At 38.5% G+C, this 27,296-nt stretch overlaps 1 protein-coding gene across 2 annotated transcripts; it reads left to right on the forward strand.

Moving 5' to 3' along the window:
- Window positions 1–3,944: 3,944 nt before the first annotated feature.
- On the forward strand, window positions 3,945–26,801 carry LOC121856084 (GDP-mannose 4,6 dehydratase-like). 2 transcript variants are annotated; one of them, XM_042351391.1, is made up of 10 exons: window positions 3,945–4,040; window positions 12,561–12,663; window positions 13,884–14,000; window positions 16,074–16,199; window positions 17,497–17,689; window positions 18,675–18,907; window positions 20,401–20,502; window positions 23,270–23,383; window positions 24,811–24,879; window positions 25,127–26,801. In XM_042351391.1, exons 2-10 carry the CDS (start codon window positions 12,628–12,630, stop codon window positions 25,187–25,189), a joined length of 1,053 nt encoding a protein of 350 aa, XP_042207325.1. In that variant the 5' UTR covers window positions 3,945–4,040; window positions 12,561–12,627; the 3' UTR covers window positions 25,190–26,801. The 2 variants fall into 2 exon arrangements, with proteins under 2 accessions (XP_042207325.1, XP_042207318.1); XM_042351384.1 differs by lacking the exons at window positions 3,945–4,040; window positions 12,561–12,663 and adding an exon at window positions 9,030–9,411 and having other exon boundaries at window positions 25,127–26,800.
- The last annotated feature ends 495 nt before the right edge of the window (window positions 26,802–27,296 follow it).

Consider the following 27,296-nt stretch of genomic DNA (forward strand, 5'->3'; position numbering starts at 1 on the left):
CTGCAATGGAGACTATAGTCGTGGGCGTATAAATAAATAAGAGAGAGTAGATGAAACGAAGTCATTAACAAACAGGAAAAGAAAGTCAGGGACAGAACGGAGCTTAATGAAGCACCTTTTATTTTTAACAGATAAATTGCCCAGGTGAAAAAGATAAAATAAAGTAACAGAATTAATAAGTTCACCGCAAGGATCCTTACGCCACTGAGAAAAGAAAGGTCATCATTAAGAGTTACAGATGCATGACAATCACAAGAGCCGCTACACTTTAAGAGACAAGAAGATTACGTCAAAGGGCACTACCTTGCTCAAGTGCTCACCATTATTCCCTCGAACAAATATTTTCGTTTACACCTTCCTGGGAATATTAATTTCATTATAAAATGTTTTTAGTGTTAATAAATATACAGTATTATCTGACATTCTTTATTTCATTATAAATTGCACGAGATAATCAGAATACCTGTACTGCAAAAAGTAAATTTCGTGCCTACTCGCTGTACGCACACAGTTTCAGACCTCAGTAAACCATAAGAAAAACAAACAAAATAATGAGTAAATTGTCTAATAAAAATGGAGGTTTTGTATAAATAATTCGGCGCAGTGATTAATAGGAAAATAGGGAACCAAGAAGTGGACAAATGGCGTAAGAAAATTTTTTTTTTTACCGAAGTATGTGGTCTTGAGAGGGCAACGACCACCGCACAACCCACAATCGGAATTCCTAGTGGAGCCAGCATGCCTCTAATAAATGGATTGAGGCAACAATGACTATGCTACAAGAACGAGAGTCCCCTGGCGACTAACATATCCGCTCCCTAAAGGTACAAGTATACATGTCTTCCTACAAATACCTGGGTCATTAGGATGATGTAGAATGTCTTCGTTCTTGTCTACAATCTGCCACACATAGCCATTACAAAACCCTGAAAAAATATGTACCTGAATAAATGGCTCCACACGGAAATCATGGGGAACCAAATGATAATTTTAGTTTCGCAGAACGCTGCGTCATGGTGATCCACTGCGTTGGAGGTGAACAGTGTTCGCGGGATTGGGATTGTAACACGACAAACGAGGTAGTTGAGTCCGGATGCATGGTACAGTAGCATTCGAAACTTGAGGCAGCGTCCGTACTTCACCTCTTGTGACTATTACGCCTATCCTTTTCGACAAATGTTTCCAGTGTATAGGTAGGTACTCGGGTTATAAAATTTTCATCAAAGGTAAAAAACACAATTGGTTATGACAGCCTCGCCTGATGCCCCAAGGATTTAAAATACTATCTTATATTTTTTCGTTCATTACATTTGCACATCAGCCAAAAGGATTTTTTTTAACTCGACCATATTGAAGGATGAAAACTGCATGAACCAAATGACGTTCTTGTCAAATAAGGATAACTTGTTCAGATGTTCTTTTCATTGCTATAACTTATGGAAATAATTCGTATAGGTTATTTTTTGTTGCATTTAAGTCGTTATATACGATCAGAAGATAGCCAAATTATACGTAAAGTAGGTTAAGTTAGCTTAGATTTTCTACGAAAAAGTAACAGCTTGTGCCAAATCTTATTTACTCATATTTTTTCGCCCCAGGCCCCGTTGTGGGTCGATGACCTGTGCCCGGGTGGGCTATTCCCCGTAAAAAAGGCGGGGGGCGACTACAGTGGACACTGTACATACTCTCCTCGTTAGTTACGATGAGATCCAACAGTTATGGCGTTTGTTCCCTTCTATAGTAAGTTGAATATTAAACTTAATGGAATAAAAAAAAAAGTAGAATTATTAAGGTCATTAGGTGTAATTTTATCCCTTCAGTCGATATCACCTTGAGTGCACAGGTGATGGTGTACTAGGTATACGTACACATGTAGATCTGTGTCGCGGACATTTCTCATCTGTCAACTAATAATTCAGTGAACTACTTGGAAGCGGGATAGAATACAGGTGGGGTGAAACAGTGACCGGACACGTTTATAATGGTGTCTTCTACTGCATGAAACTTTAATTATAAGCATTATGAAAAAGATTCAGCTATGATACAGTGATTTCCGCCTGGGTAGTGGAGGAGGAGGTATTCTGGGATAACTTTCATTATCAGAGTGAGGGATATTGATCGAGATTATATATTTATTATGATTAGTTGGTCATCTTTTTCTTCATTTTAGGATAAGCTAGGAGTCATAATAAAGGTTAAAATTAATTCACAGTTAAGATAAAGATTAAAAAAAAATCAGGATTGTCGTTTTGGTTGGTTGGTTTTCCGGGTAACATCTCAAACACTTTTTGAGTTAGGAAACTGAAATATGTAGTGACTGCCTAAGTACTTCAGCAAAAGCGTTTTTCTTGTCCATTTTTTGGTGTTTAAAAGAAAAAATCTTAACATCCCCGACCCCCATTCCGACTTGTGAGTTAGTTATACATGAGACCCTTTTTTTTCCATTTTTTTTTACTTTTTTCCTCTTCGCCACTGATCGGCTCGTTAGTCGCTTGGGCAATCGGTCACGTCTCTGTTACGCACTGTTGGCAAGTACTGGTCATGCACCGGCTCCTGAATGTACCCGAACCTGCTCCAGTGTTGGTCAAGTCTGGTGTTGAAAGAGCTCACACTCGGTGCCGTCACAACACTTTCTGGCAGATTGTTCCAAGAATTCACAACTCTGACTCCGAAAAAGTTTGCCCTCGCAGTTTTCTGGGCTTGCGGCTTCTTCAACCTTGAGCTGCGACCCCTCGTGGGTCGAGCGTCCGCCAGCTCATTGTCAACATACACACCTAGGTCCTTCTCACATTCAGTCTCAAATAGAGAAGTGTCTTCAACCCGTTGGGACATATGATACGCCTCCTTACCGTTGATACGCCCCAGGTGCAGCCTCTTACACTTCATGACACTGAATCTCAGCAGCCATTTCTTTGACCATTCTTGGAGTTCACAGAGATCCTTCGGCAGCTCTTCACAGTCCGCTTGGTTCTTGATTTCCCGAAATAACTTGGCGTCATCCACAAACATTTGTATAGAGGAGTGAACAACGTCAGGCATGTCATTTATGATACAAACAAACAGCGGGCTCAATACACTGCCCTGTGGTACCACACTTGTTACAGGTACGGATGATGATTTCGTGCCATTAATCACCACACACTGCTTGCGGTCATGTAGAAAGTCTTCTATCCACGCAAGGACTTTTCCCTGAATTCCGCACCCATCCAGTTTGATTTTCAGCCTTACATGGTGTACTCTGTCGAAAGTCTTGGCAAAATCTAGATATATATTGTCGATATCACCATCCCGTTCCAGAATATGGGTCCAAATATCCAATACCTTGAGCAATTGTGTTAAGCAGGAGCGCCCCGGCATAAAACCGTGTTGGCAATCCTTTACAAGGTTGTTTCGTAGTAGATGTTCCATTGCAGCATCTCTGATAATGCTCTCAAGTACATGAGACCCATGAGTGTTAAACATAGACTACCTTAGCTTGTGTCGTAAACGCTTTGAAATACTAAGAATTGAGTATGGCAATTTTTCTTAGAAGTTTCATCGTTCATATTGCCTCTGTCAAGGTTAGGTTAGATTAGGTTAGTACTTGTGTGAATTACAGTAATAGCTTTCACCTGCTCTCTATTCTCACGTGTTACTGTTATGCTTTTGTTTCTTTACCAGGTAGTTATTAAAAATGGCATAATAAAGGGGATCACTTGAAAATTCACCTTAGCTTATTTCACCCGACGACTAACCACTCGAACGCTAACCTAACTTAACCTACCCCCCACCGCGGATAGCATTAGGGTGGTTAATCTTCACGTGAAATAAGCCATAGGGATGGTGAAGATAATTCTTTTTGGCTTTACTCTTTTTTATTTAATATAACGAGGTACTGTATCCGGACACAGATGGATTCTTTATCACAAGTGTTCGCTCCATGTTGTGTTGGCTTAACACTTGTCGGTACATTTGTCGCGGCCCGTCCCCCAACACACCTGTCAACCAACCTACCAGTGTGTTGGCAGTGAGGGTGTGAGTAACAGCACGAGTCGACGACGGTGATTGTTCCATCTCTAGTGTGGTGGTGTGTGAGTGGTGAACACACACACACACACACACACACACAGGACAGAATTTAGACATTTATATATTGGAAGTAAATAATTAATTATATAACAAGTGGTCACGTTCAGTGCTACTCAGTGTGAACGTGTCATCATCAGGTGTTACTCAGTGTGAACGTGTCATCATCAGGTGTTACTCAGTGTGAACGTGTCATCATCAGGTGTTACTCAGTGTGAACGTGTCATCATCAGGTGTTACTCAGTGTGAACGTGTCATCATCAGGTGGTACTCAGTGTGAACGTGTCATCATCAGGTGTTACTCAGTGTGAACGTGTCATCATCAGGTGTTACTCAGTGTGAACGTGTCATCATCAGGTGTTACTCAGTGTGAACGTGTCATCATCAGGTGCTACTCAGTGTGAACGTGGCACATAGTATATACGTTCGCCTGGGTCCTGTAGTGAGGATAATTATATACTGCTTCACATATTTACCTTGTCTGTTTACACTAACCCGTGTGTGTGTGTGTGTGTGTGTGTGTGTGTGTGTGTGTGTGTGTGTGTGTGTGTCTGTGTGTGTGTGTCTATGTGTGCGTGGTGTCTTGTATGGAAGTAATCGTGTGTGTGTGTGTACCAGCAATACATGGCACTTCAGTTGGTTGTAAAGTTTGCTGGTCCATGACGACATACTGTATATATACAGAGTATAAATATATATATATATATATATATATATATATATATATATATATATATATATATGAATATACGTATTTTGAAAATTAGTATATCAATATAATGCACGAGTATACACATACACGTAGGTGCGTCAACAGTAATGCGTATTTCTTTGTGGGGTTTTGAGATATTGGTTCACACTCAGGATGGGATGGAGAAAGGAAACTCACAATGTGCTCTCTGTATACATATTGTATTGGATGTACAATGCAGCTTGGTGCTGGGAAGTGGCAGCGTGGTTACAAGCGTGATGTAGAGAGAGCTGGTTGGGGAGCGTGCTCAGAGGAGGACACGCAGCTTGTGGGGCGCCATAGTCGCCGGCGAGAGCGAGAGCCGCCAGGCAGGAGCAGAGGAGGTGTTGCTTGCTGGTGGCTGTAGGTAGAAGAAGCAGGGTCACCACGAGGTGAGGTCTTATATAGCGGAGGTAGGCGTGGCTTGATAGTTGACCTCCGCAATGTTAGGCGGCGCTGGTTGCCGACGTTAGACCACAGGCGTAAGCTGGGGGAATTCGAAGAGGGTCGGCTAGTCAGCAACAAACGGCATTTGTAGGGGAGATATCCACTACATCCTCACTTGACACAAATTACTGACAAACATTTTCATCAACTTGTGAAATATTACATCTCTTCTGGGGCGGCAATTTTTGGTTTCATTCAGTCATCCCATCTTGATCTTTCCTTGGTTCTTTTTTCCTCGATTTTGCTTTTTAATACATTAATCATTATCTGCTCTTTCCTAATTATTCGACCTAATTATTTCATTCTTTTATTTTAAATATTTATAGTATTACTCTCGTTGCTCTAGCCAGTCTTAATTCTTCTTCAGTTGCTCTTTTTTAGCAGCAGCCTCGCGTCTTGTCTGCTGATGGTGTACAATACTCTTCTGACCACACCCACTATTTCAGCAACCTTCTTAGCAGCAGATCTCTAAGATTATTAAAGGCTCGTGTTAATTTCTCTTTAACATCTGCCATACATAATTTTTTCTACGTGTTGGTGTAGGATATTATAACAGAGTGGTTCCCAATTAGTTTTAACCATTACCCCCAAAACAAGTCTGACAGCATTACTCATTACTCCGACATAAGTTTGTCAACTGTTTATTTCCATACTATTTTTGGTCATATTCACTTTCTTCATAATCATGATTTGTATTTTTGGAAATAAACCTTGCTATTTTATCTCCACTCTCCTTTATTGTTAACTGAGTATTATACAATTCCGCCGTGGGAGAGTGAGGGGGTAACTTACGGTTGGCAAGTACTGGGCATGAACACGGCTCCTGAATGTATCTGAACCTGCTCCAGTGCTTGTCAAATCTGGTCTTGAAAGAGCCCCCACACGGTGCCGTCACAACACTCTCTGTCAGATTGTTCCAAGAGTTCACAACTCTCACTCCGAAAAGGTTACCCCTCACAGTTTTCTGGGCTTGCGGCTTCATCAACCATGAGCTGTGACCCCTTGTGGGGCGAGCGTCCACCAGCTCCAGGTAAGGGCACTCGACTGAGTAGTGCCCTTTGAGATGCTTATACACCTCAATTAAGTCTACCCTGGGTGGCGATAACGTTGATATGCATTCTGATGACGGAAAATGCGTGACAAACTGGCTCCTTGTTGCTTCATTTGCAACAAACGTAGTCGAACAGAACGAATACTAGTGAATCTGGCCCCGTGGAGATTCCCAACCAAAAGAAAACTCGGCCTCATGGAGATACCGACCCCGCAGCGAGAGGAAGAGAATAAACAGCTCTGGTGAGTAATGAGAACAGCTGTAAATATTAGTGAATTAGACTGGAAAAGTGCACAGTATAAGGGAAAGGCAAGTGTGAATGGGAACTAAAGTAAAGTGATGAAAATTAATAACGAAGGGATTAACGGAGACAAATTTTCGTTTTAGATAGTTTTAGTGGATATGATAGAAAAGCAGAACAATGAATTATGAGTTAAATTAAAGTAGCAGATGAACAATAATTAATATCACTGGATCTCATCATAAACAAACAAGGAGGGTGTGGTGGCTAAATTGAAATAATTTGTCCTTGTTGGACACTAGTCATAAGAACATAAGAAAATAAGGAGTCTGCAATAGGCCGGTTGGCCTGTGCATGGCAGTTCCTGTCGAGAGTTACTACCACTCTCTATCATCCATGAATCTATCTAGCCGCCTTTTAAAACTTTCCAGCGTTCCAGCACTTACTACAAAGTTGCTAAGCTTGTTCCACTCGTCCACCACCTCATTTGTGGACCAGTTCCTTCCTATCTCCCTTCTAAACCTAAACTTATCCAACTTAATTCCGATGCTACGAGTCCTATCCTGCTCGGATATTATAAGAACTTTATCTATATCCCCTTTATTGATTCATTTCACCCACTTAAATACTTCTATCATATCTCCCGCACTCTTCGTCTTTCTAGGGAATGTAAGTTTAGTTTCTTTAACCTATCCTGATATGGAAGGTTTCTAAGTCCCGGAATCATTTTCGTCATTCTTAGCTGCACCGACTCCAATGAATTGATATCCATTCTATAATAAGGGCACCAGAACTGAACCGCATAATCGAGGTGCGGCCTGACTAGTTCAAGATATAGTTGCAATAAGACCTCTGCACTCTTATTACTTACACTTCTGGATATAAAACCTAATACACTGTACTCTGTTTGCCTTATTTCGAACATTAACGCACTGTTTTCTAGGCCGTAGGTCCGGGCTTACAAGTACCCCTAAGTCTCTTTCACAAGTCGACTTCTCTAGGTTGATGTTGTTAAGGCTGTATACATTGACAGTATTTGTTCTTCTAATATTAAGTACGCTGCACTTGCTGGTGTTGAATTTCATTTGCCATTTTTCTGACCATTCCTGTAGTTTGTTTAAATCCTCCCGTAATGCATTTGCATCCTGCCCTGAATTAATCTGCCGCCCTATTTTGGTGTCATCCGCAAACTTGCTTATGTCACTGCTGATCCCAGTATCTAGATCGTTTATGTAGATTATGAACAAGAGTGGGCCCAGTACTGACCCCTGGGGAACCCCACTGGTTACACAGCCCCACTCAGATTTAACACCATCTACGCTGACCCCCTGTGTTCTATCGGTGAGCCATGATTTTATCCAATTTGAATCTTTCCCCTCGATACCGTGAGCCTTAGCTTTTCTCAGAAGCCTCTGATGCGGTACTCTGTCAAACGCTTTGCTAAAGTCTAAGTAAATAACATCGTAATTTTCGTCATTATCTACTACCTCGAAGACTTTCCTAAAAAGCGTCAGCAGATTTGTTAGACAAGATTTTCCCTTTGTAAACCCATGTTGACAGGGCCGGCGCTACCCACTAGGCGAACTAGGCGATCGCCTAGGGCGCCAACATCTGGGGGCGCCACAAATTCAGGGCAAACTTGGATAAAATTAAAAATGAAGGGAAAACTGTGGTGGACACTGTGGTGGAGCCGTGGAGGGTCGGAGCAGGATGTTAGAAGGGGGGGGGGTCGGAGGTCGGCGAGGGCAGGTAGACGGTAGCCGACTGTTTTCTTTTTTAATATTATTCGTTAACCCCCCGGAGGGACTAACCCGGGTCCATATCTTTGGCGGCCTGGAGAACTGTCGAGCAGTGACCTGAAGGCTGACATCTGAGGAACCCTTCTCCCAACCCCCCATCCCCTCCCCTCCCTTACTGCCACTTACTGCCAGGGCGGCTGAGCCGCCCCTTCCCTGTCTTTGTCGGGATGAGGCAAGGTTACCTGACCTCTGAAGTTTACGTCAAGGATTTATTGACTTAATGTAATAACAATAATTGGTTATTTGCATGGGTGAAGTAATAAAGCCACAAGATGAAAACAATGTAGTAATGGGTTACTGTACCTACATTAGCTTATCAAAACTTCAAGGGGGCGCACATCTAAAGGCTTGCCTAGGGCGCCAAATCATCTTGCACCGGCCCTGCATGTTGAGAGATATCACAATAGGGGAAGAACTAGGGAACAGTGATAACAGAGAAATCAGGTTCACCCTAAATTGGGAAACGAAAAACAATGACAATATGGTCAGTCCCAAACTTTCGATTGGCGGATTATCAGGGGTTAAGAAGGTACCTAGTTATTTTTATAATGTTATTACTGCGCTTGCGTAACAAGGTGCTAATTACACCATTCCATCAACATTAAAAAAATTGAGGAAGTTAACTCCTTTTATTTGTTATTGTCGTTACAGTGGAGTACAAGCGGGTGTATAGTGAGGCTCTACACAGACCACCCCTCCTTCACCTGCCTGGCCGGGAGTAAACAAACAGTTAAACGTCAAGTGACAGTGTTTCCACAACGCTCATACTTGCCATTTGTGGGATATTAAAAGAAGTTAATATATTTGAAAGAGTGAAATTAATCCATATGTAATTTATGATTATTTTGAATTACTTATAATTAATGACAAAGGGTAGGATTTTCAATTTAAATATACGTAGTGTAAAGTAAATGTTTGACAACCAAGCACTGTGCCACGTACCCTCTAACACACCAGCAAGTGTTAGGTCGTGTTACCTTCGGCGGTATATTGGAAGATCATTGTTAACGGTTCTCTAGTCATCATGGCAGAAGAATCTCCAGTTAAACGAGCCCTGTTGACTGGTATTACAGGTCAGGTTAGTAATCAAGGCATGGTTATGTTAAATCTCTCCCTGTCAAATTTAATGGGCTCCAGCAGGACCACTCTTTTGATGTTGTAGGTTATGGAATATTCTACAGATCTCCAGCGCCCATGATATACCAACTTAGGACTCGTGAAGCTGACATTAATTTTACATGAAAAGAAAGTTACTGTACTGTAATACTTGTTGACAGTTGTGTGCCTGAACCACAAATAGGAAGACATTTCTCCATGCAAGATAAATGCTTTCTTACTTGCTGTTATTCTGCAGACACCAGCTTACGAGCCCATAACTAGGACCGGGGGCTGGGGGTCTAGACTCCCCATTTTCATCAGAAAATTCCAATACTTTTTCTTTAATGCAGTATTGTACTTAGACATTTTTGTATAGTAAAAAGTATTTACTATTGACCTCAGAATACCTCCTAATATCAAGTGCACATGGCTTCAAAATGCCCATGATAATGGTCATATTTAAAAAAAAAATTGGGGGGTTTACAGCGGCCCCCCCCCCAAAACCCCCAGCTTGGAGGGCTCGCTGCACTCACCATGTTCCCTCACCCACAACTTTTTGACCCCCCTCCTTTTGATATTTTGGATTCATCCTTGAGGACTGTGATATTCTGGTACAGTTTTGGAGGATTACTTTGTTAATTATTTCTTGACAAAATTAGTGACCAGGTTAGGTTAGGTTAGGTCTTCTAGTTACGTTTTTATTGCATGCCGATGTTGTGGAGTAATTACCTTCTTACCTCGTGCAAAGGAGTAAAGTTAATGGTTCCTTTCAAAGAAAGAATTTTTTTTTGATTGAAAATGGTACAGTAACTAAAGATTTAGGTTACGTTATTTATGGTAGATTAAGGTACCAATATTTTGGTAATAGTTTAGATGACCAACTTGTTAGAAAGGTCAACTTTAGGAAATTTTTCTATAGACCCGTTGTACATGACGCACTGTAGCTAACACATCACTTGATTTTATAATTAGTGGAAACACAAAATAACATAACACAGTGGTTTATGTTAGTAACGGGGAAGTTTTGTGCAATTTTCTCCTTGCATACTGTACCATCTTTTTTGCGATGAAAGAAAACAAAGATTTAAGTCAGAAATAACGAGAATAGTGGCTAGCCAAACTGCGGAGAATAGACCTTACACCAGTCAAATGTAACAGTGCTGGATTACAGTATACAGTGATCACTTTCTCACTGGTAAAGAACTGTTCCATAAACTTCAAATGGTATTTTCAGACCTATTAGCATTATGGTTCATCCATAAAAGTTTTTAGTGATCCTCAAAGTTTGATGTAATTTTTATTTAAGTTACATGTGTTTTTATTTTTCAGGAGCACCATTTGCATTAGCTGTCTAATATACAATACAGTACAGTGCTTGGCTCCATCAAGGAACCTGGGCTATGAACCCACAGAAAAAACTAGGAAGTACAATATGAAAACACTTTTTATATTGCTGAAATAAAATTTGGTTAGATTTGTGACTTTTTCTACATTCAACTAATATGTACAGCATAGACCTTAATTTCATTAATTCCTTTATTTGAAAATGGGATTTGCTTGGTCATGGATATTTCATTACAGGAAGTAGCTTGGGGGATGTTTGAGAGGTTAATGGCCTTGACTGGCATAAGGGACATTCTTGACAGCAGATGGTAACAGCCAGTTTGATTTCTTGTCAGTTATCTATTGTTAGAGAATTTCTTGCTTGGCACCAGCTTCCAATGCCCACATGGGTGAATCAACTTGAGAGCAACTCTTGCCTAATGAGGTGTACCAACCATGCATTCACAGTGGACTCCCAGAACCCCATGTTTTCGTACACAATCCATAGTGTTAGGGACTTATTGGACAATCTCTGTGAATACTGTAGTTAATATGAATTGATCTTACAAAAGAGAACATAAGAAAAAATCGTGTTATAGAAGGTCACATAACTTGTCTAATTATTGTAAAGACTTACAATTACTAAATTATCTTATGGCATTATAAACTTTTTTGGTGGCTTTAGGTTAGTGCTTATGACAGAAAAAAATTAAAATTAATATAATGAAAACTATTTTCCTCGTTCTATTTTTGGCCTTCTCATGAGGTAAGAAAGGATTTATATATCTTCTATGTAGGAAAGTACCCTGTACAGTACAGTACAGTATTTAGCATCTTTATAACTGGTTATCAGCATTTAAGTCATTGCCTCTATGTGTGAATTAAATCATTAATGAAATATATCTTTTTTGAGCACAAATGGACTGAGGTAATACAGTATTGTACTGGAGTTGTGTGATCTTTTTTTTTAATCACTGAAACTCATTATAACCAGTTATTGTATCTTCATTTCAGTACCTCAGAGTTTACCACAATCCTGTACTCTACTGCACTCTACTCTGGGTTTAGGGTCACCACCAGCCTGAGAATTTTTGGCATAAAAGGCAACTGCTTTCATAACTCAACAATATCTTATAAAAGAAAAAATTGTAGATCGCATATTTTGTTTTCATGTACATGTACTGTACTATACATTAAGTGAAAATACTGTACGTGGGATTAGGCTTCATTTTAAGAGGCCTGACCGTATAAGTAATAGCCAAATGGCTTTTTTTATGGAACACAAACTCATCATGAAGCAGAAACTTTCCATATTATTCTTTAGGCTTTATTGCTTACAGTGTTTTAATAGTTTCCAAGCACATATATTAAGAGGAAAATAACTTTGGTTGATTTGATATACTGTAAACACAATCTGTGAATGTGTGGTTGTGGAGTGGCACCTAGTTAACTAAATGGCATCCTTCTCCTTGAGCTTATACACAGTACATTACAGTACAGTACATTGACACTTATAACACATCACACCAGGAGGATAGTTCCACACTTTTATTTTGTAATATACAGTACAGTAGTTTATGTAAATGTTTGGAATGTGATGAAGTTATTTGTTTGTTTGGTACTGTGAGCATCAGAAGGTTAGATAGATAGGTGACAGTAATAACAAATTATCAGCTGCTTACTTGCTACATTGAGGCATTATGAGCATCAGTTGTCATGTTAGGATCTTGAAATTTGTGTGTTTTGAAGGAAGTTGTGTTGTGTGTGTGTGTGTAATGAGCATACTTTACCATTAACTTGAAACAGCCCATATAAGTGAAAACAAGATTTCCAGAAGACGTTTTCAAGATTGTGTACACTTGTGTGAAGAAACATGCCTGTAGCTCTTGTTACTGGTGCCACTGGTCAGGTAAGATAGCTAATTAGGATATAATAACAAACTTATGATGTTGTAGAATGCATCTTTAAACCAGGTGGCTTTTGTTATATTTTAAATACTGTACAGACAACTCACACTGTGTCAACGAGGGTTAACCCATTTTGGGTATACAAACGCTCCTCTTCTTACAAACGAGTCACATTTCTGGAGCTTGTTCGTAAGTCCAACTTTACTCTTGTAGGTACAAACATATTGTAAAAAAAAAAAAGGATGTACAGCACAGCCATGCTCTACAGAACAGCCTTAAAACTGGCATACTCTTTTCGTCTTAGGCAATGTTCTATCTGGCATTTTCTAACAATATAATCCAGTCTCATCCACATCACTTTAAATAGTTTTATCTGGCAGGTAACTCCCTCAATGATGATATCTGAAAGTTGGTAAGTAGAGGAGCACCTGTACTGTATTCCATCAACCACACTTCCCTCCTCATCTCACCATGAGTGTGATTGATATACCCAAAATGTTGTGGTGGTGAGCTTACAGGTACAGTATTGTAACTTGTTTCTGCTCTTTGGCTGTAAAATGGGACTCCACACTTCTCATCTCTTTTTCCTTTCATACTTTGCTTCACCATAATATCTTCTCTGACTACATGTAAGGGAGTACTGTACAGGACTTGTAGCTAGGTACAGCACAGTGTATATACAAATCCTGTCTCTTAAAATTAGTGTACTATTTAATTGCTGATGGACTTGTGTACTGTAATTACCAACCTCGTTATTCACTCAAAAAACTTAGTTGTTAAGGAGCAGTACTTGTACCATCATAACATCGTAGGTGATGGTGTGTTCTAAAGGTACAGTATTTCATTTCTTGCTTATTTATACACATTTCATTATACAGTACAGTATTGTACTGTAATATAATGATCAGTATTAAAAAAATTAATTCTTTTAGTTGCACTTATTCTTTCACTGAACATAACTCTCTTTGTTTTCTTTGCTGTTGTTATTTTGTACAACTTATTTTTAATCTTTTTTTATTAATTTGTCTTTAGTTTTGAACCAGCTAATTTTTTTTGTGTATTTTCCTTTTGTAAATTTTAGTTTTGACTTTTCTCCCCGATTCGCTGTTCCATTTTTGTACATTTTTGTGTATCAGTGATTTTCTACTTTTTTTAATCACTGATGCAAGCAAATCTCTCATTTAAATGATTGTACATTTTTATTTTGGTCATAACATTACAGGATGGGTCATACCTGGCTGAGCTACTGCTGAGTAAGGGGTACCAAGTACATGGTATTATTAGGAGGTCATCCTCCTTCAACACCGGCCGCATCCGTCACCTGTACGAGGACGCCAAGGTAATCCGGGTTTATTGATTGATTGGTGCTTATTGATAAATTCCTGTCCATGTGAGCTTTAAGAAGTTCCTACAGTGAGATCTCTATTTAACGGACTACAGTATATGGGGAAGAAAGTCTACTATATTGAAGGTCTGTTATATGTCAAACCTCCGTCTAACGAACTATATATATAGAGATGAAAGTCTGGTGTTTTGAGGGTCCATTACATGTGAAACCCCCATTTAACAGATTATATGGAGAGAGAAGTCTGTTATATGGAGGTTTCACTGTAAGCTAACGTAATGCTGAATGGTAGTGCTGTACAGTATCCATCCCCAGCCACCTTATTTGGATGTGATCTTTTCCTCCCAGATATTCTTAAATAAATGTTGATAAAATGGTTATGTATTTCATAATTATTTTTTGCTTTGAAAAATAAACATTAGTACACTATGAGATGAAACCAACAAAGCGAGTGTCCTTTAAGATAGGTTACAGATTTAAACAGTACATATATCCCTGAAACAATGCGGGGGTTAGATTAATGAAAACCCCTCGAACACCCAAAACCACGATGTTCGCCTACGGGAACCTAAAATTGCAAAAAAATGAAGGAAACTCCATTCCACATGTTCAAAATATGACAAAATTGATAGAACGGTTTATGTAAAATAACAAATTCACAATAAAATAGTAAAAATATGGTAAAATAAATATGCACATTCACCATTCAAAATGTGAATTTGTTACCGTCACATTGTTGCCTCTCCCTGCCCAACTCTCCCCCTGCTATGATGATTATGTCATAAATGATGATGATGTTGATTAGTTGGTAATGATGATGAAGGTGATGAAGTTTTGGATGAGAATTAATTCTCATCTGCCTCTGGGAGGAGGCAGATGGGGCAGGGGAAAATGAATGCCTGAATCGTTCATGCCGTAATGGTGACCACAGGCAGCATAGCTCATACCACTCTTCAACTTGTCAAGTAGCTCCACTTTCTCCACCATAGTCAGCACCTTCCTCACCTTGGCAGGGGTGTCAGTGGAGCCTTGAGATCCTCCAGCAGGAGTAGAGTGTTTACGAGGCATGGTAAGAATGTAGGGGAAGGCCGTAGGGATACGTAAACAACAGAGCTCTTTGAGGGTTGGAAGTGCTGGTAACAGTGGGGGCGAGGAAGAGTGGAACTCTCCCACGAAGAGACCCCTAGCGACCAGTAGTGGAAGTTGTCAGACCCGTAGTGCAATCCATGAAGGGGTGAGAGCCGCATCGTTTAAACCCGCTTAGTTTAAGGGATGTATGTATATTGCTCTTACCACAGTGACAGCATGTGTCTAGTTGTTAGGATGTAAAATAATTACATTGAGTACAGTATAACAAACAGTTATTAATTACATTGCATAAAAGTTGAATATTTACTGTTAACGCTCATAGGAGCGTTATTGGTTTGTTGCTGGAGAAATAAACCCTCAACGTTGACGCGTACCATATAATTCGGTCAAAACCTGTTAAAGAACATTTCTCATATAACAAATGCTGTTATCTCAGGACACATATTATGAATAATACAATCAATATACAGTACATAGCCTGTTAACATCTTAAATATAACTCGCATGTTATAACTATTGATACAGGAGACAATTGGTATAATATGATCAAACTGCAGTACACAAATATACTTATTAAAGTTATTTAGAGTTTCTTAGCAGATTCTAATACTTCACGATCACTCACGTTTTAGGGTCTAGTGGTCTGAACCAACGTGTTGTCTGTCCTGTAGAAATCAGTAGACTACCCTCGAGGGCAATCTCAGCCCGGAGGCGAGGGCCATATGTTTTCGTATTGAAACACCTCAGCAGATTGGTCAGCAAATTCGTTGTCAACACTATATCTCTTATCTCACCCCCTCTCTCTCTCGCCTAGTTTATCTTATTATGGTTATCCCTCTCTTTCTCTCTCTTCTAGCTTATCTTACTGTGGCGGTAACATTTACCTAGATACTGTGCAATGGCCAAATTTTTTGTGTATATCTCAGATCAAAATAATTTTTTGCAGAGAACTTACTCTGAAAATAACATATTGTTTAGATCCACAGAAATGGCAGGATGACTCTCCACTATGGTGACTTGACAGACTCTACCTGCTTGGTCAAGATCATCTCACGTGTACAGCCTGATGAGATATACAACCTTGGTGCTCAGAGCCATGTTAAGGTATGAGTATTTGTTTAGTATAATGTTTAAAGAGAGCATATATTGGCTTACCTTCCTACCTCTCATCCCAAATACTGTATGCAGGTTTTGCTTTTTTTTCTTTTTTTTCAGCTACATGTACTGTACAGTATACTGTACTACTCAAAATAACAGTATAGCAAATTAACAAACTCACATAAGACACTCACAAATATCCACAATATTCTTGTGTTGGTAGTACAGTGGTGACGTGCACCAATATGTCAAGGGTTCAAGCCTCGGCCCGGACACACGTGAGAATGGTGTTATCCAGTGCGACCCTCACTACCAAACACCACAGGTTTCCCGGTCCCCAGTTTCCTCCTGTGCTAACACTGGATAGACCGCCCAAATGGCCAGTAAGTGGATAAGTGGCAAAAATGAGAACATTATATTAAAAAAAGTACTGTGCAGTATTGGTAAAAGGCATCTGTATAGGGAGAGTTCGGGTTGGGAAAATTTCCGTCTTCAAAAACTGCAACTCTGTCAGGGATGTATCGGGCTTCTGTTACAGGCAGTATTCCTGTAGGTTTTATTGGTTTTGTAGAGTGAATAAGGTTTAAGAGTTCAGGAAAAGTAAATACTTGATATCTTTATATAAGGTTGATTGCATTTATTACCCTACATACTCATGTTTTGATTGAGTTTTTAAAACCATAAATTTAAGCCAAAATTTGGGTATACAAAGTACAATACTGTATAACACATTTGAGGGGTTGTAATCCGAGCATACTTAGGGGAAGGGTGAAGGAACTTACTGTATATTATATTAAAACATAATTAATACTATGCTTTCAGTAGGATAATTAATGTAAGGATGAAAACTTGTTGTTGTTGCTTTAGGTTATTTAATTTTGTGTGAGAAAATGACAAACACCTTATATGGGTGAAACTTTGATAGGTCAGTGTGCGTTGCTTTTGTCCTTTGTCGTGCATAACAAATAGATTAAAAGCAAAAAGAAAAAATACTTATGGCTGCAACTCGACTTGATACTGTGATCAGTCTAGTGCCATTAATTCATATTTTCTTAACATAATTGTTGTTCACCTTTGTTTCCTTTGACAAATGTGATAATTCTTGGCCAACAGCCACAAAAAAAAGATAATTACCAAGAAAATATAAAATAAAACAGATTAATTAGTATCTCTGCCAACAAGCTACAGTATAGCCTGATTTGTCTGACACACACACACATTGTTCCTGTACACAGCATTTCAGGAAAGATGTGGCCCACCTTAAGCACACTTAATGCTCTACATTATGTTTTTTCCATTACAGGTGTCATTTGATTTGGCTGAATATACAGGAAATGTTGATGCTATGGGAACACTACGCCTACTTGATGCCATTAGAACTTGTGGCTTAGACAAGAAAGTAAAATTCTATCAAGCGTCCACATCTGAACTCTATGGAAAAGTTCAAGAAATTCCACAGAAGGAGACGACTCCATTTTACCCAAGGTCCCCCTATGGTGAGATATAAAGTGTTTCATTTTCTTAGGACATAAAATGATTAAACATTAATGTGTAAATGAATGGAAATATGAAGTGAGTGACCAAACTTATAGGTTCAGTTTTTTAGAGTCATATATCTGGGTAAGTTTCATGCCTGGGCAACCTTCTTCACTCTATGTGGACGTGGGCGCCAATTTCCGGTTATTCTGACTGTATCTGTCAGTGGATATGTCCATAAAGGGTTAAATGTGTGAATCGAGCAGGAGTCTTTTCAGTTGTTGTGTCCCTCAGTTTTGCCAAGTTTTAGAAGTTTCTGTTTAGGAGCAGGATTTTTTGTGGTTTTGTATGGCCAGAAAATGCATACTTCCCCTTTATAAGCCTTAAGGCTAGCATGTGTTATTTTGTTATATCTTCTTCATAAGGGTCTTTTTACAGAGTAAGTGAAATTTCTTTATAAGTCGAACCATTTAAGGTAATATTCCAGTCCATGATCTGAGTACATGTACAGGGTTATTGTCCAGTCCAGCTGCTGCGTGGTAGTTTTCTGTAAACAAGTCTCTGCTCGGTGTTCTTTACATATTTTTTCTTCACAATGTGGTCTCTTCAGTGATCTTGATGATCCTATTTCCACTGTGCTGTACTAAGATAATTTTTCACGCTTGCATGAATTTGTCGTGATTACCAGATGGCATGGTGTCCTGGCGACCATCATGCAAATCTGAATCAAGTTTTATAGTTGGATGCCCTTCCTATCCCCAGCACACTAGTAGAGAGTGGGACCTGGGCATTATATGTAGGACTTCCAGGTGCCCTTTTAGCTGGCTTGATGATGTAATTATGAAACAAACAATATATCATGACAACAATGTTCTCAGATTTATGTCATACAAGTTTCTTCTCATAGGAACCTAGTTTTAAGAAAGAAAGATACCATTCATTGTCATGTTTATATTTGTTGTTTTGTCATTTTAGTTTTATTAATACCCTGTTATTAATTTGTAGGTGCTGCCAAACTGTATGCTTATTGGATAGTAGTGAACTATAGAGAAGCATATGGTATGTATGCCTGTAATGGAATTCTCTTTAACCATGAATCTCCGAGAAGAGGAGAAACGTTTGTGACACGCAAGATCACTCGATCTGTAGCAAAGATTCATTTGGGACACTTGGAAAAATTTGAACTTGGAAATCTGGATTCTCAGAGAGACTGGGGACATGCAAAGGACTATGTTGAGGTAAGATGTGTATGAAAAAAATATTTGTTTAATTTTAGTGATTGTATTCAGAAATATTTGTGGATATTTTTTCATAGAGATATAATTGCCACCTGGCATGAAGGTCTTGTCACAAAAAAAAAAATCTCGGCCGCTTCAGGTGAGTATTAAGTTCTATTCCTTCAATACTTATCTTATTTACATGCATAAATATGGATATTTTTAACCTTTCTGTGTTTTTAATAAGAAATTACATTAATAAAACATTTGTCGTGGCTGCAAGTCTACCTGCTGTTTTGTTTCGTGCCTGGTACCATGAATTCACATTTTCTTAACATAAGTTTTGTTCACTTTTGTTTTCTTTGATAAATGTGTAACATTTCAACAATATACAGTAACTCAATAGGCTTAGATTCCTGGTGAACAGTTACACAAAAAAACAAAAACATGATGAGAATAAGATCAGTTAGCATCTCTGCCAACAAGGTGTGCACAACACAGCAGCTTCTCAGCTTAGTGGTTCTTTTGAAATGTTGACAACTTGATACTGACGAATTGGTGGGTTGATGGCTTAATGTAGAGATAAATTACCTGCACCTAATATAGTTCACTAATCCTGGTACACTGATGACAAGAGGCCCTTTTGATGGATCTCCCTGTTTAAACATGTAAGGGAAGGTGAGGTGTTGTAGCAACTGACATATTCCCTCCTAAGTTTTCCTCTCAAAATATTAGCTTATCCCTCGGGCTACCATGCACATGGACATGAAAATCACATGCCCAGCCCATAGCCTGGGCACTGCTAATCTGCACAGCCTGTTGTATAGTACAGTACAGGTATCCCTCGCTTTATGAAGGGGTTAGGTTCCTTGAAAACAATTCGTTAAGTGAATATGTTCGAATAACAACATATGGGAAAATGGGTTTTAGTTCCCCACTGATAAGAAATCCCCAATATTACACATAAAAATTTTTATCAGTGCACAAACAGTGAAAAATCTATCTATCTATACTGTAATTAGTGCCTAACTTTTGTAATTTAGTACCTAACACATTAAAAAATTACTACTCTATGAATATGGTAACACCTTCACTAGTGTGTTTACAAGGGCTCGTCAGGTTTTGTGCAGTGTGGAAGCCCTGTGTTTGTTTACATTCGAAAGAGGGAACTAGCAGTAGTAACATAATATGGAATAAAATTAAGCATTATTAAAACAAATACATACTGTATGTCAAAGATAATGAGTTGTGGAATGTTTATATGACAAGTCCCTGTAAATGCACTAGTGAAGGGGACTGTACATTACCTTAAGGGACCATATTCATTTAAGCATGAATAGCTTTCATATAATGTGAAAGAGATGTAAGAATTGAATATTCGTATGTATAAGCAAATATTCCTAGAGCAAACATTCGTAGAGCGGGGGATACCAGTATTGTATACTGTATTGATATTTAGATTTTCCTTTATATTGTTTTTTATTATTAATCTATAATGCAATTTCTGTGTTTAGGGTATGTGGCAGATGCTTCAATTGGATGAGCCTGAGGACTTTGTGTTAGCCACAGGGGAAGTTCATTCTGTCAAGGAGTTTGTAGAGGCCGCTTTTAATGAGGTAAGTTGAAGATTCAGTATTGTTGCTCCGTACTGGAGATACTGTATGTTAGATGTGACAGATTGAATGATTAGGTGCAGACATATTGCACTCATATTCTAATTACACTTGAGTACAGTATCAGGAATTCAGAAATCAATTTTTTGGAAATCATTAATTTTCGAAAGTATTTTAAAATTCCCCAATTCCCTCCAAATCTCATCAGCTGACCTAGCCTGGGTTTGTTAGCTGATGGTGTGATGTCTCCTGCCGTGCATATTCTCTGGGCTCAGGCCAGTATCACCTGTACACAGAAAGCATTGTGGATTCTAACCAAGTGTGATGCCCTTTAAATGTCTCCAAACCTAGTGTATCTTCCACTACAGTACTGTGTACTGGGTTCAATTCCTGGTCCAGGACGGATGTGTGAAGAGTGTTAACCAATGTGGTGCTCACTACCAAACAAGGCAGGTTTTCTTCAGATACAGTACTCCTGTTTTCTCCTGTACTAACACTGGACAATGGTGGTCATAAGAAAGTAACAAAGGACAGATCTGCCTCCCAAATACTGTAACTAGTAAACTGATAAGTAATGGAAATGATAATTGTCATGAGTGGAAATTGTAAGACCAGTGAGAGCAGTGCCTCTACACCCATAACAAAAGGTACTGTTCATATATTTTGTTGGAATATTTTGTGCTAATGCAGTGTCGCGAGGTACAACCAACAGTTAACAGTTTAACACTCTTGGGGTTTTCATACGCAAAATTGTGTATGATCTAAATTATCGCTTTAGGGTTTTCATATACAAGTTTGCGTATTAAGTAAAAAATTAAAATAATGCAATTTTAGGTTTGCACATGAGTGCAGGGGTGTAGCCAGCCAACCCGGGTGCCAGGACTAGGCACATTGCCAAAAATAAATAAAAGTTTATCACATTTATAAGGTGAAGACTTTAGATAAATTAATACAAAGACACCAACAATGTCCTTAAAATTTATTTTTTTAATGAAAGAAAAATAAATTGCAGAAGACTTGAAATTCGTAACATGTAAAAATCACAAAGTAATATGGCAACAATAGACGAATAAACTGTTTTATACAAATAGAACTTGAGTATAGCCACTTTTTCAAAATACATTCTTCGGGCTTTACAGCTAGCAAACAAATCTACAATGTCAAAACACCTAAACTGTTTCGTTGACTGACACATAGTTTATCTCAGCACATTTTTTACTTTTCCCAGAGTACAAAGAACATTCTGCCTCTGCAACCTATTGGAAGAAGAAAGTCCATTATATCGAGGGTCCGTTAGATGTGAAATCTCCATCTAATGAACTAAATAAAGATGAAAGTCTATTATATCGAGGGTCTGTTTGATAAGAAACCCCTATCTCATAGATCATATGGAGAGAGAAGTTCAATATATAGACGTTTCACTATAATGGTAATAGTAAATGTATAGAGGGTGATAAGCGGATGCTGTGATGGTCTTCTTGTATGTCGCACTTGTAATAAAGGTAGTTAGAATCACAGTCCAGGTATTGCTTGAGGTGTCATGTTTCAATTAACCTTCTCATGGTCTTTCAACACAAATTGTGTTGCTAAGCACTCCTGTGCTGGTGTAACCCCTCCTGCTCATCTGTATCTTACACTGAGACCACCTCTACTGTAAGTAGAAATGCCCACTAACCTCGTGGGCTGGCAGATGCATCTCTAAGGGTGTAATTTGGGCCTGGACCGCTTTATCAAATGTTTACTAAATGGAAAAACTGTTCCTGTTACCGACGCAACCTGTGTCGAAAGACTGTGAGGAGGTAAGATTTCTGATCATGGCCAAGAGTACCGGAGGGTTAACAAGGATCAATGGCAAAAGTACACAAGTAGGACACAGTCTGCACATAAGTTTTCTCTAAGGCTGGCACATCCTTTAGACTTAAGAGAATAAGTCCACAAGAATGATGCAGGTGAGTACAGTAGTGCAGAGAGAGAGAGAGAGAGAGAGAGTGTTCTGTTATGTGAAGGTTTCACTATTGGCTCCTCAATATTACAGATAGTCCATTAAATAGATGTTTCACTGCACCACGATGTTGATCTTGACAGGTTGACAATTTAGGAAGGAGTGAGGGGCAGAGGAGTGTGAGAGACTATTATATACAGTACTGTACATCGGTGTGGCGTTGGGGGCGTGCGTGGGAAGCGGCGAGCAAGGGGCTATGAAGGCACACCGGAAGTTCTAGATAACTACAAGGGTTAACAAGCAAGAGACACGTTATAGCAGATAAAATAAAAGCTAGCTGTGAGTGTTATATACTTCATCAAGTCCATCATAAGTTAGTGGAATCACTGGTAAAGTTATTGAGAATGTGGATTGATCACCAAACACAATAAAATGTTCTGTTCAGTTTACAAGGGGTACAGAATATAAAGCTAAGTATTTTGGTTTTGTTTAATTAATGTTTTTTTTTTTAAATTGAATACAATGGAGTGTCACATGTTAGTCTTTCTCCCTCTGTTTACCCTTTTCTGCATGCCTCACTATCACCGTATGTGAGTGTTCACTTAACAGGTACTGTACTGTACTTTTCTGGAGTGCATCTACTGTGTTATATAATGAATGACTTCTGTAAAAAGTTTGAATTTTTATTTTGTAAATAAAATGAAGGTTTGTTTACACCCGAATCTTAGTTCCTTTGTTGTATTATTTGACTGACTTGAAGTAACTATAATTAATTGGAATACAAAATATGTACCATATATAGAGGTACAGTATATTGATTCTTTACAGATAGGGCAAGAGATCTACTGGGAAGGCTCGGGCGTGGATGAGATAGGCAAGGAGAAGGGCACCGATGTTGTCAGAGTGACTGTCAACCCCAAGTATTACCGTCCAGCAGAAGTGGTAAGTAGGAGTTTTTTCTGCTCATGTTATGTCAGAATGAATCCTTATTGTTTACTAATATAAGTGAAAGGAGTCATACCATGATTACCAGGTAACCAGACACACATTATTAGGACATACTGTACGTTACTAGAGTTAAATGACTTTGTTCTTGAATGGATGAAATGTGCAAGAGGTTAATGATGCTTGAAGTGATCCTTTTGTCTTGGCAGTAAGATGAACAGAATGTAAAGATTTAGCTAAAGGGGTCAAAGGGAAACAGTACTGTAAGGGAGGGGAGATGCTGAACATAAATTCAGTGAAATAAATTCACCTTTAGGAGGGAATATAAGAAATCTGAGTTAAGAAATGTGTTGAATGATGAGATAGATTGGGAAGTTATAGCGAATGAGATTTGGTTCTATAAGACTGGAGTCTGATGGTAAAAGTAGGGATGCAACCCTCATCATCATCGTTTTACCGTCATTTTCCACGCTTACGTGGATTAGCTGTGGTTACCTGATGGCAGCTCTCCTTTCTGCATGGTCTCTTGCAGTCTCTCTTGTCAGGTTCTCCTCCCCTTCACATTTAGGCTCATGTACCTCTTGACCCAATTGGCCTCATTCATCCTCTCCACATGCCCAAACCGTCTCAACCATCCTCTACAAAGGACTTTGCCAATACAGTACAATATTCTCATTACTCAGCTGCCCTCTTAGCTCTGAACAGGGTCTCCTGTCTTTTAGTGTCACTTTACATATCTACCTCATCATTCTCATAACAGCTCACTCAAGTCTACTTATGTCATCCTCTTTAACTGCCTATGTTTCACTGCTATACCACATCACACTTCTCACACTCGCCGCATACATTCTTCCTTTCACTCAGAGGGAAGGCCCTCTTGCCATCATTAAAGGCAACAGCACTTCTTCCTGCCACTTGATTCTTGCACCTGAATAGGCTTCAACACCATCTCCAGCACTGATCATGTCACCCAGGCAGCAGAACATATTAATACAGTCCACGAATATATCCCAATGTTCAGTTTCTTCAGCCTTGCTAAGGTCACATGATTACCTGCATACACAGTACAGCACACTAAAAGCCGGCAACCCCCTGCAATTTACCCTTTATATCACTGCACCTCATGTGTGTTCACCTTCCACACTCACTGCACATAACAGGTATTGAACATCTGCCAACACTTCTTATTGACAACTTTTTTGCATTTTCCACTTTGTGCCATGAGTCCTTAATCCATACCACTAATCATTACTGTACCTTTGTTTTAGCCACATTCTACCATACCCATTGATTCTATTCCATCCCTCCATCTCTTATATTTCTCTACTATCTCTGTGTATTACACATGTGAATGAATGATCCATGATTATTATCTTAATTATTTATATTGGGAGGTAGATATTGATTGTGTCTTGCCTTCACAGGAGTTCCTACAAGGTGATCCCACCAAAGCCTTCAAGAAGTTTGGTTGGAAACCCACCTTCACCTTTGATGTAAGTAAATCTTATGATGGTGTTTAGAAGTTGGCAAACATGTCATAAATATTAAATAAGATAAAAAAAGTATCTTTACCATGTCCGTTTTACTCCTTATTTCTTCCTATTTGTCTTCATTCTTTTATTCACTCCTTCTTCATTGCCTTTCTTTCATCATTCTGTTTTATAAACTGTCAATGATACCAATATGTATAATCATGTAAGTAATCCTCTCTGATACAGAATATGTCTGGTTTCTATGCAGGCACTTGTCAAGGACATGGTACAAGCAGATATAGAGCTTATGAAGAAAGACCCTAGTGCCTAAAGTTGTACAATGGTGCAGCTGCTTCCTCAGGATGTGCGTGTTGTCACTGCTTCAACCGAGAGGTTTATGTAATGTACCTTGTGTTGTGTTGTCAAAATGCACTTTTTGAGTGAAGATTATGTTTTGGGTTTTTATTTGTGAAAGGTTGTAAATGCAAGTCAATAGTTTTACAGTATTTTGTGAGTGAAGTATTATATTTGTTGCTGTGTTACATCATGCAGACAGGTACAGTACAAAAATTCCTCAACTTATGAAGGATTCTCTTGCTGAAAAGAAAGCATGAATTGAAATTTCATTAATCAAATGTTCCTATGAAAAGAATTGCCCCAAATTTTTCATTTGGTGACATATAAGACATTTTTAAGGACTTATTTAATGATAAGGAATACAGTATTTATATTATAAACTACTGGTAATAATAATATGGACACATATCAAGTTTATTTACTGAAATTGAAAAGAATACAATACAAACAAGAATATATTGTGGTTGATGTCTGGTATGTTAAAACAGTATATAATGTAAGTGAATAGCTCAGTAGTTATTGAGAGGCTGTGGCACTGTCCGTCTTACACAGTGTGAGGCCTAACCACATGTTTTTCATTCCACAGTTACACCAGTCAATGTTCTTGATACATATTGTACCTTTTTGCTTGTACTGGATGTGATTATTAGTGTAGGTTTTGCTGACTATTGAATGCTACAGTACTGTAGCAGTACCCTCACTAATTTGAGATTCAGAATTTGATGTTTTTGGATGCTTTTATATTTTCACCCAAGGTAGAATTTACGAAAGATTTTGTGACTTTGGAAGTAAATATTGAATTAGTCCAGAAATCTTGAAATAACTCACGTGACTTTCTTTATGTAATGGGAGATGTGTTCCTTTGAAAAAGAAAAAATCTTCCACTCATCTTGTGTACTATTCAGTTCTTTAATGATTTAAACGTGAAAATTATAATGAAAAATTGACCGATGCATATGAAACGAGATTAAAAAGGAGCAAGGTATGCTTGTAAACAAAGTGGAATATTGTAGTGTATGAAGAACAATGTGAAAATTGTAGGACACACACAGTACAGATCTGTTATATTACAGTAATATACATTATTATACAGGTAATAATAATAAAAAAAATTAATGCAACATTATTATATTAATGGTACATTGCTCATACAGTGTCCCTCAGAGGCATCAGTAGCAGTACCATTGCTTGTAATAATCCCAAAGAACCCCATCACCCCATGGAATCTTGTGTTGGCATTATGCCTAAGACAGTGTGAGGTTTTGTCATGTTAGGCTTCCCATTATTGAACATTAAAGCACATGTCCTGTAAAAATCACAAATTTCTCTCTAATAGTGAGGTGAGTTAAGGCAAGGATCTAGAATTGTGAAGTAATTTCAATGTGTTGGGATAAATTGATATTTTGAGCTGGCTTAATCAACCCAGAGCTCTGACAAATTGAATTAGTGAGGATTCACAATATACATTGATCCCTCGGTTAACGAACGCCTCGGTTAACGAAATTTTGGTTAACAAACTACCTTCCATAAGATTCTTCACTTCGGTTAACGAAAAAATTTCAGTTAACGAATTCCTTACGAATTTTTCCCAACATGTTTTCGCTTGCATTTGGCTGTTCACCAGCTGTAGTATTAGTCCGCCAATACAGTAATTGGTTCTAGGGCTTAAATTCGTTACCATTTTAGTAAATATCAAGAAGGTTGCAATATTCAATCATTTTAAAAGTTTTATATTAAATTTCTTAGTCATTTTAACAATTATTGAACATAATTGACGTACAGGAAACTAGTTTTTTGCGCGCCAAACAGCCACTCAACACACCAAGCTTGGCGTCAGTTGGTTTATCAGTTCAGAGGAAGGAACATCTTGTTTGAGACTTCAACGTAAACGCTATTTTTTCTGTTTCTAAATAATTGAGGGATGCCTGCGCTGCATCTTAATGCCTAAAGGTAGATAACACTTAGTATCTCACAGAGTATAGCATTTGATTGGCTAGTTAGCTAATCTATTATTTTACCTGATTAGCTAATTGGCAAACATGAGATACATGAGATCACATGATGGAAGCAGTCTATAATTT

Source organism: Homarus americanus, unplaced genomic scaffold, assembly GCF_018991925.1.
Source record: "Homarus americanus isolate GMGI-L3 unplaced genomic scaffold, GMGI_Hamer_2.0 scaffold1024, whole genome shotgun sequence".
Lineage (NCBI taxonomy): Eukaryota > Metazoa > Arthropoda > Malacostraca > Decapoda > Nephropidae > Homarus > Homarus americanus.

What these genes read in the sequence shown, in the direction of transcription:
- LOC121856084 (XM_042351384.1), top strand. Translation starts at nt 9,358, where the DNA reads ATGGCAGAAGAATCTCCAGTTAAACGAGCCCTGTTGACTGGTATTACA. An exon ending in TTACCCAAGGTCCCCCTATG is followed by an intron (nt 17,690 to 18,674) that starts GTGAGATATAAA and finishes ATTAATTTGTAG; the next exon opens with GTGCTGCCAAACTGTATGCT. An exon ending in TAGAGGCCGCTTTTAATGAG is followed by an intron (nt 20,503 to 23,269) that starts GTAAGTTGAAGA and finishes GATTCTTTACAG; the next exon opens with ATAGGGCAAGAGATCTACTG.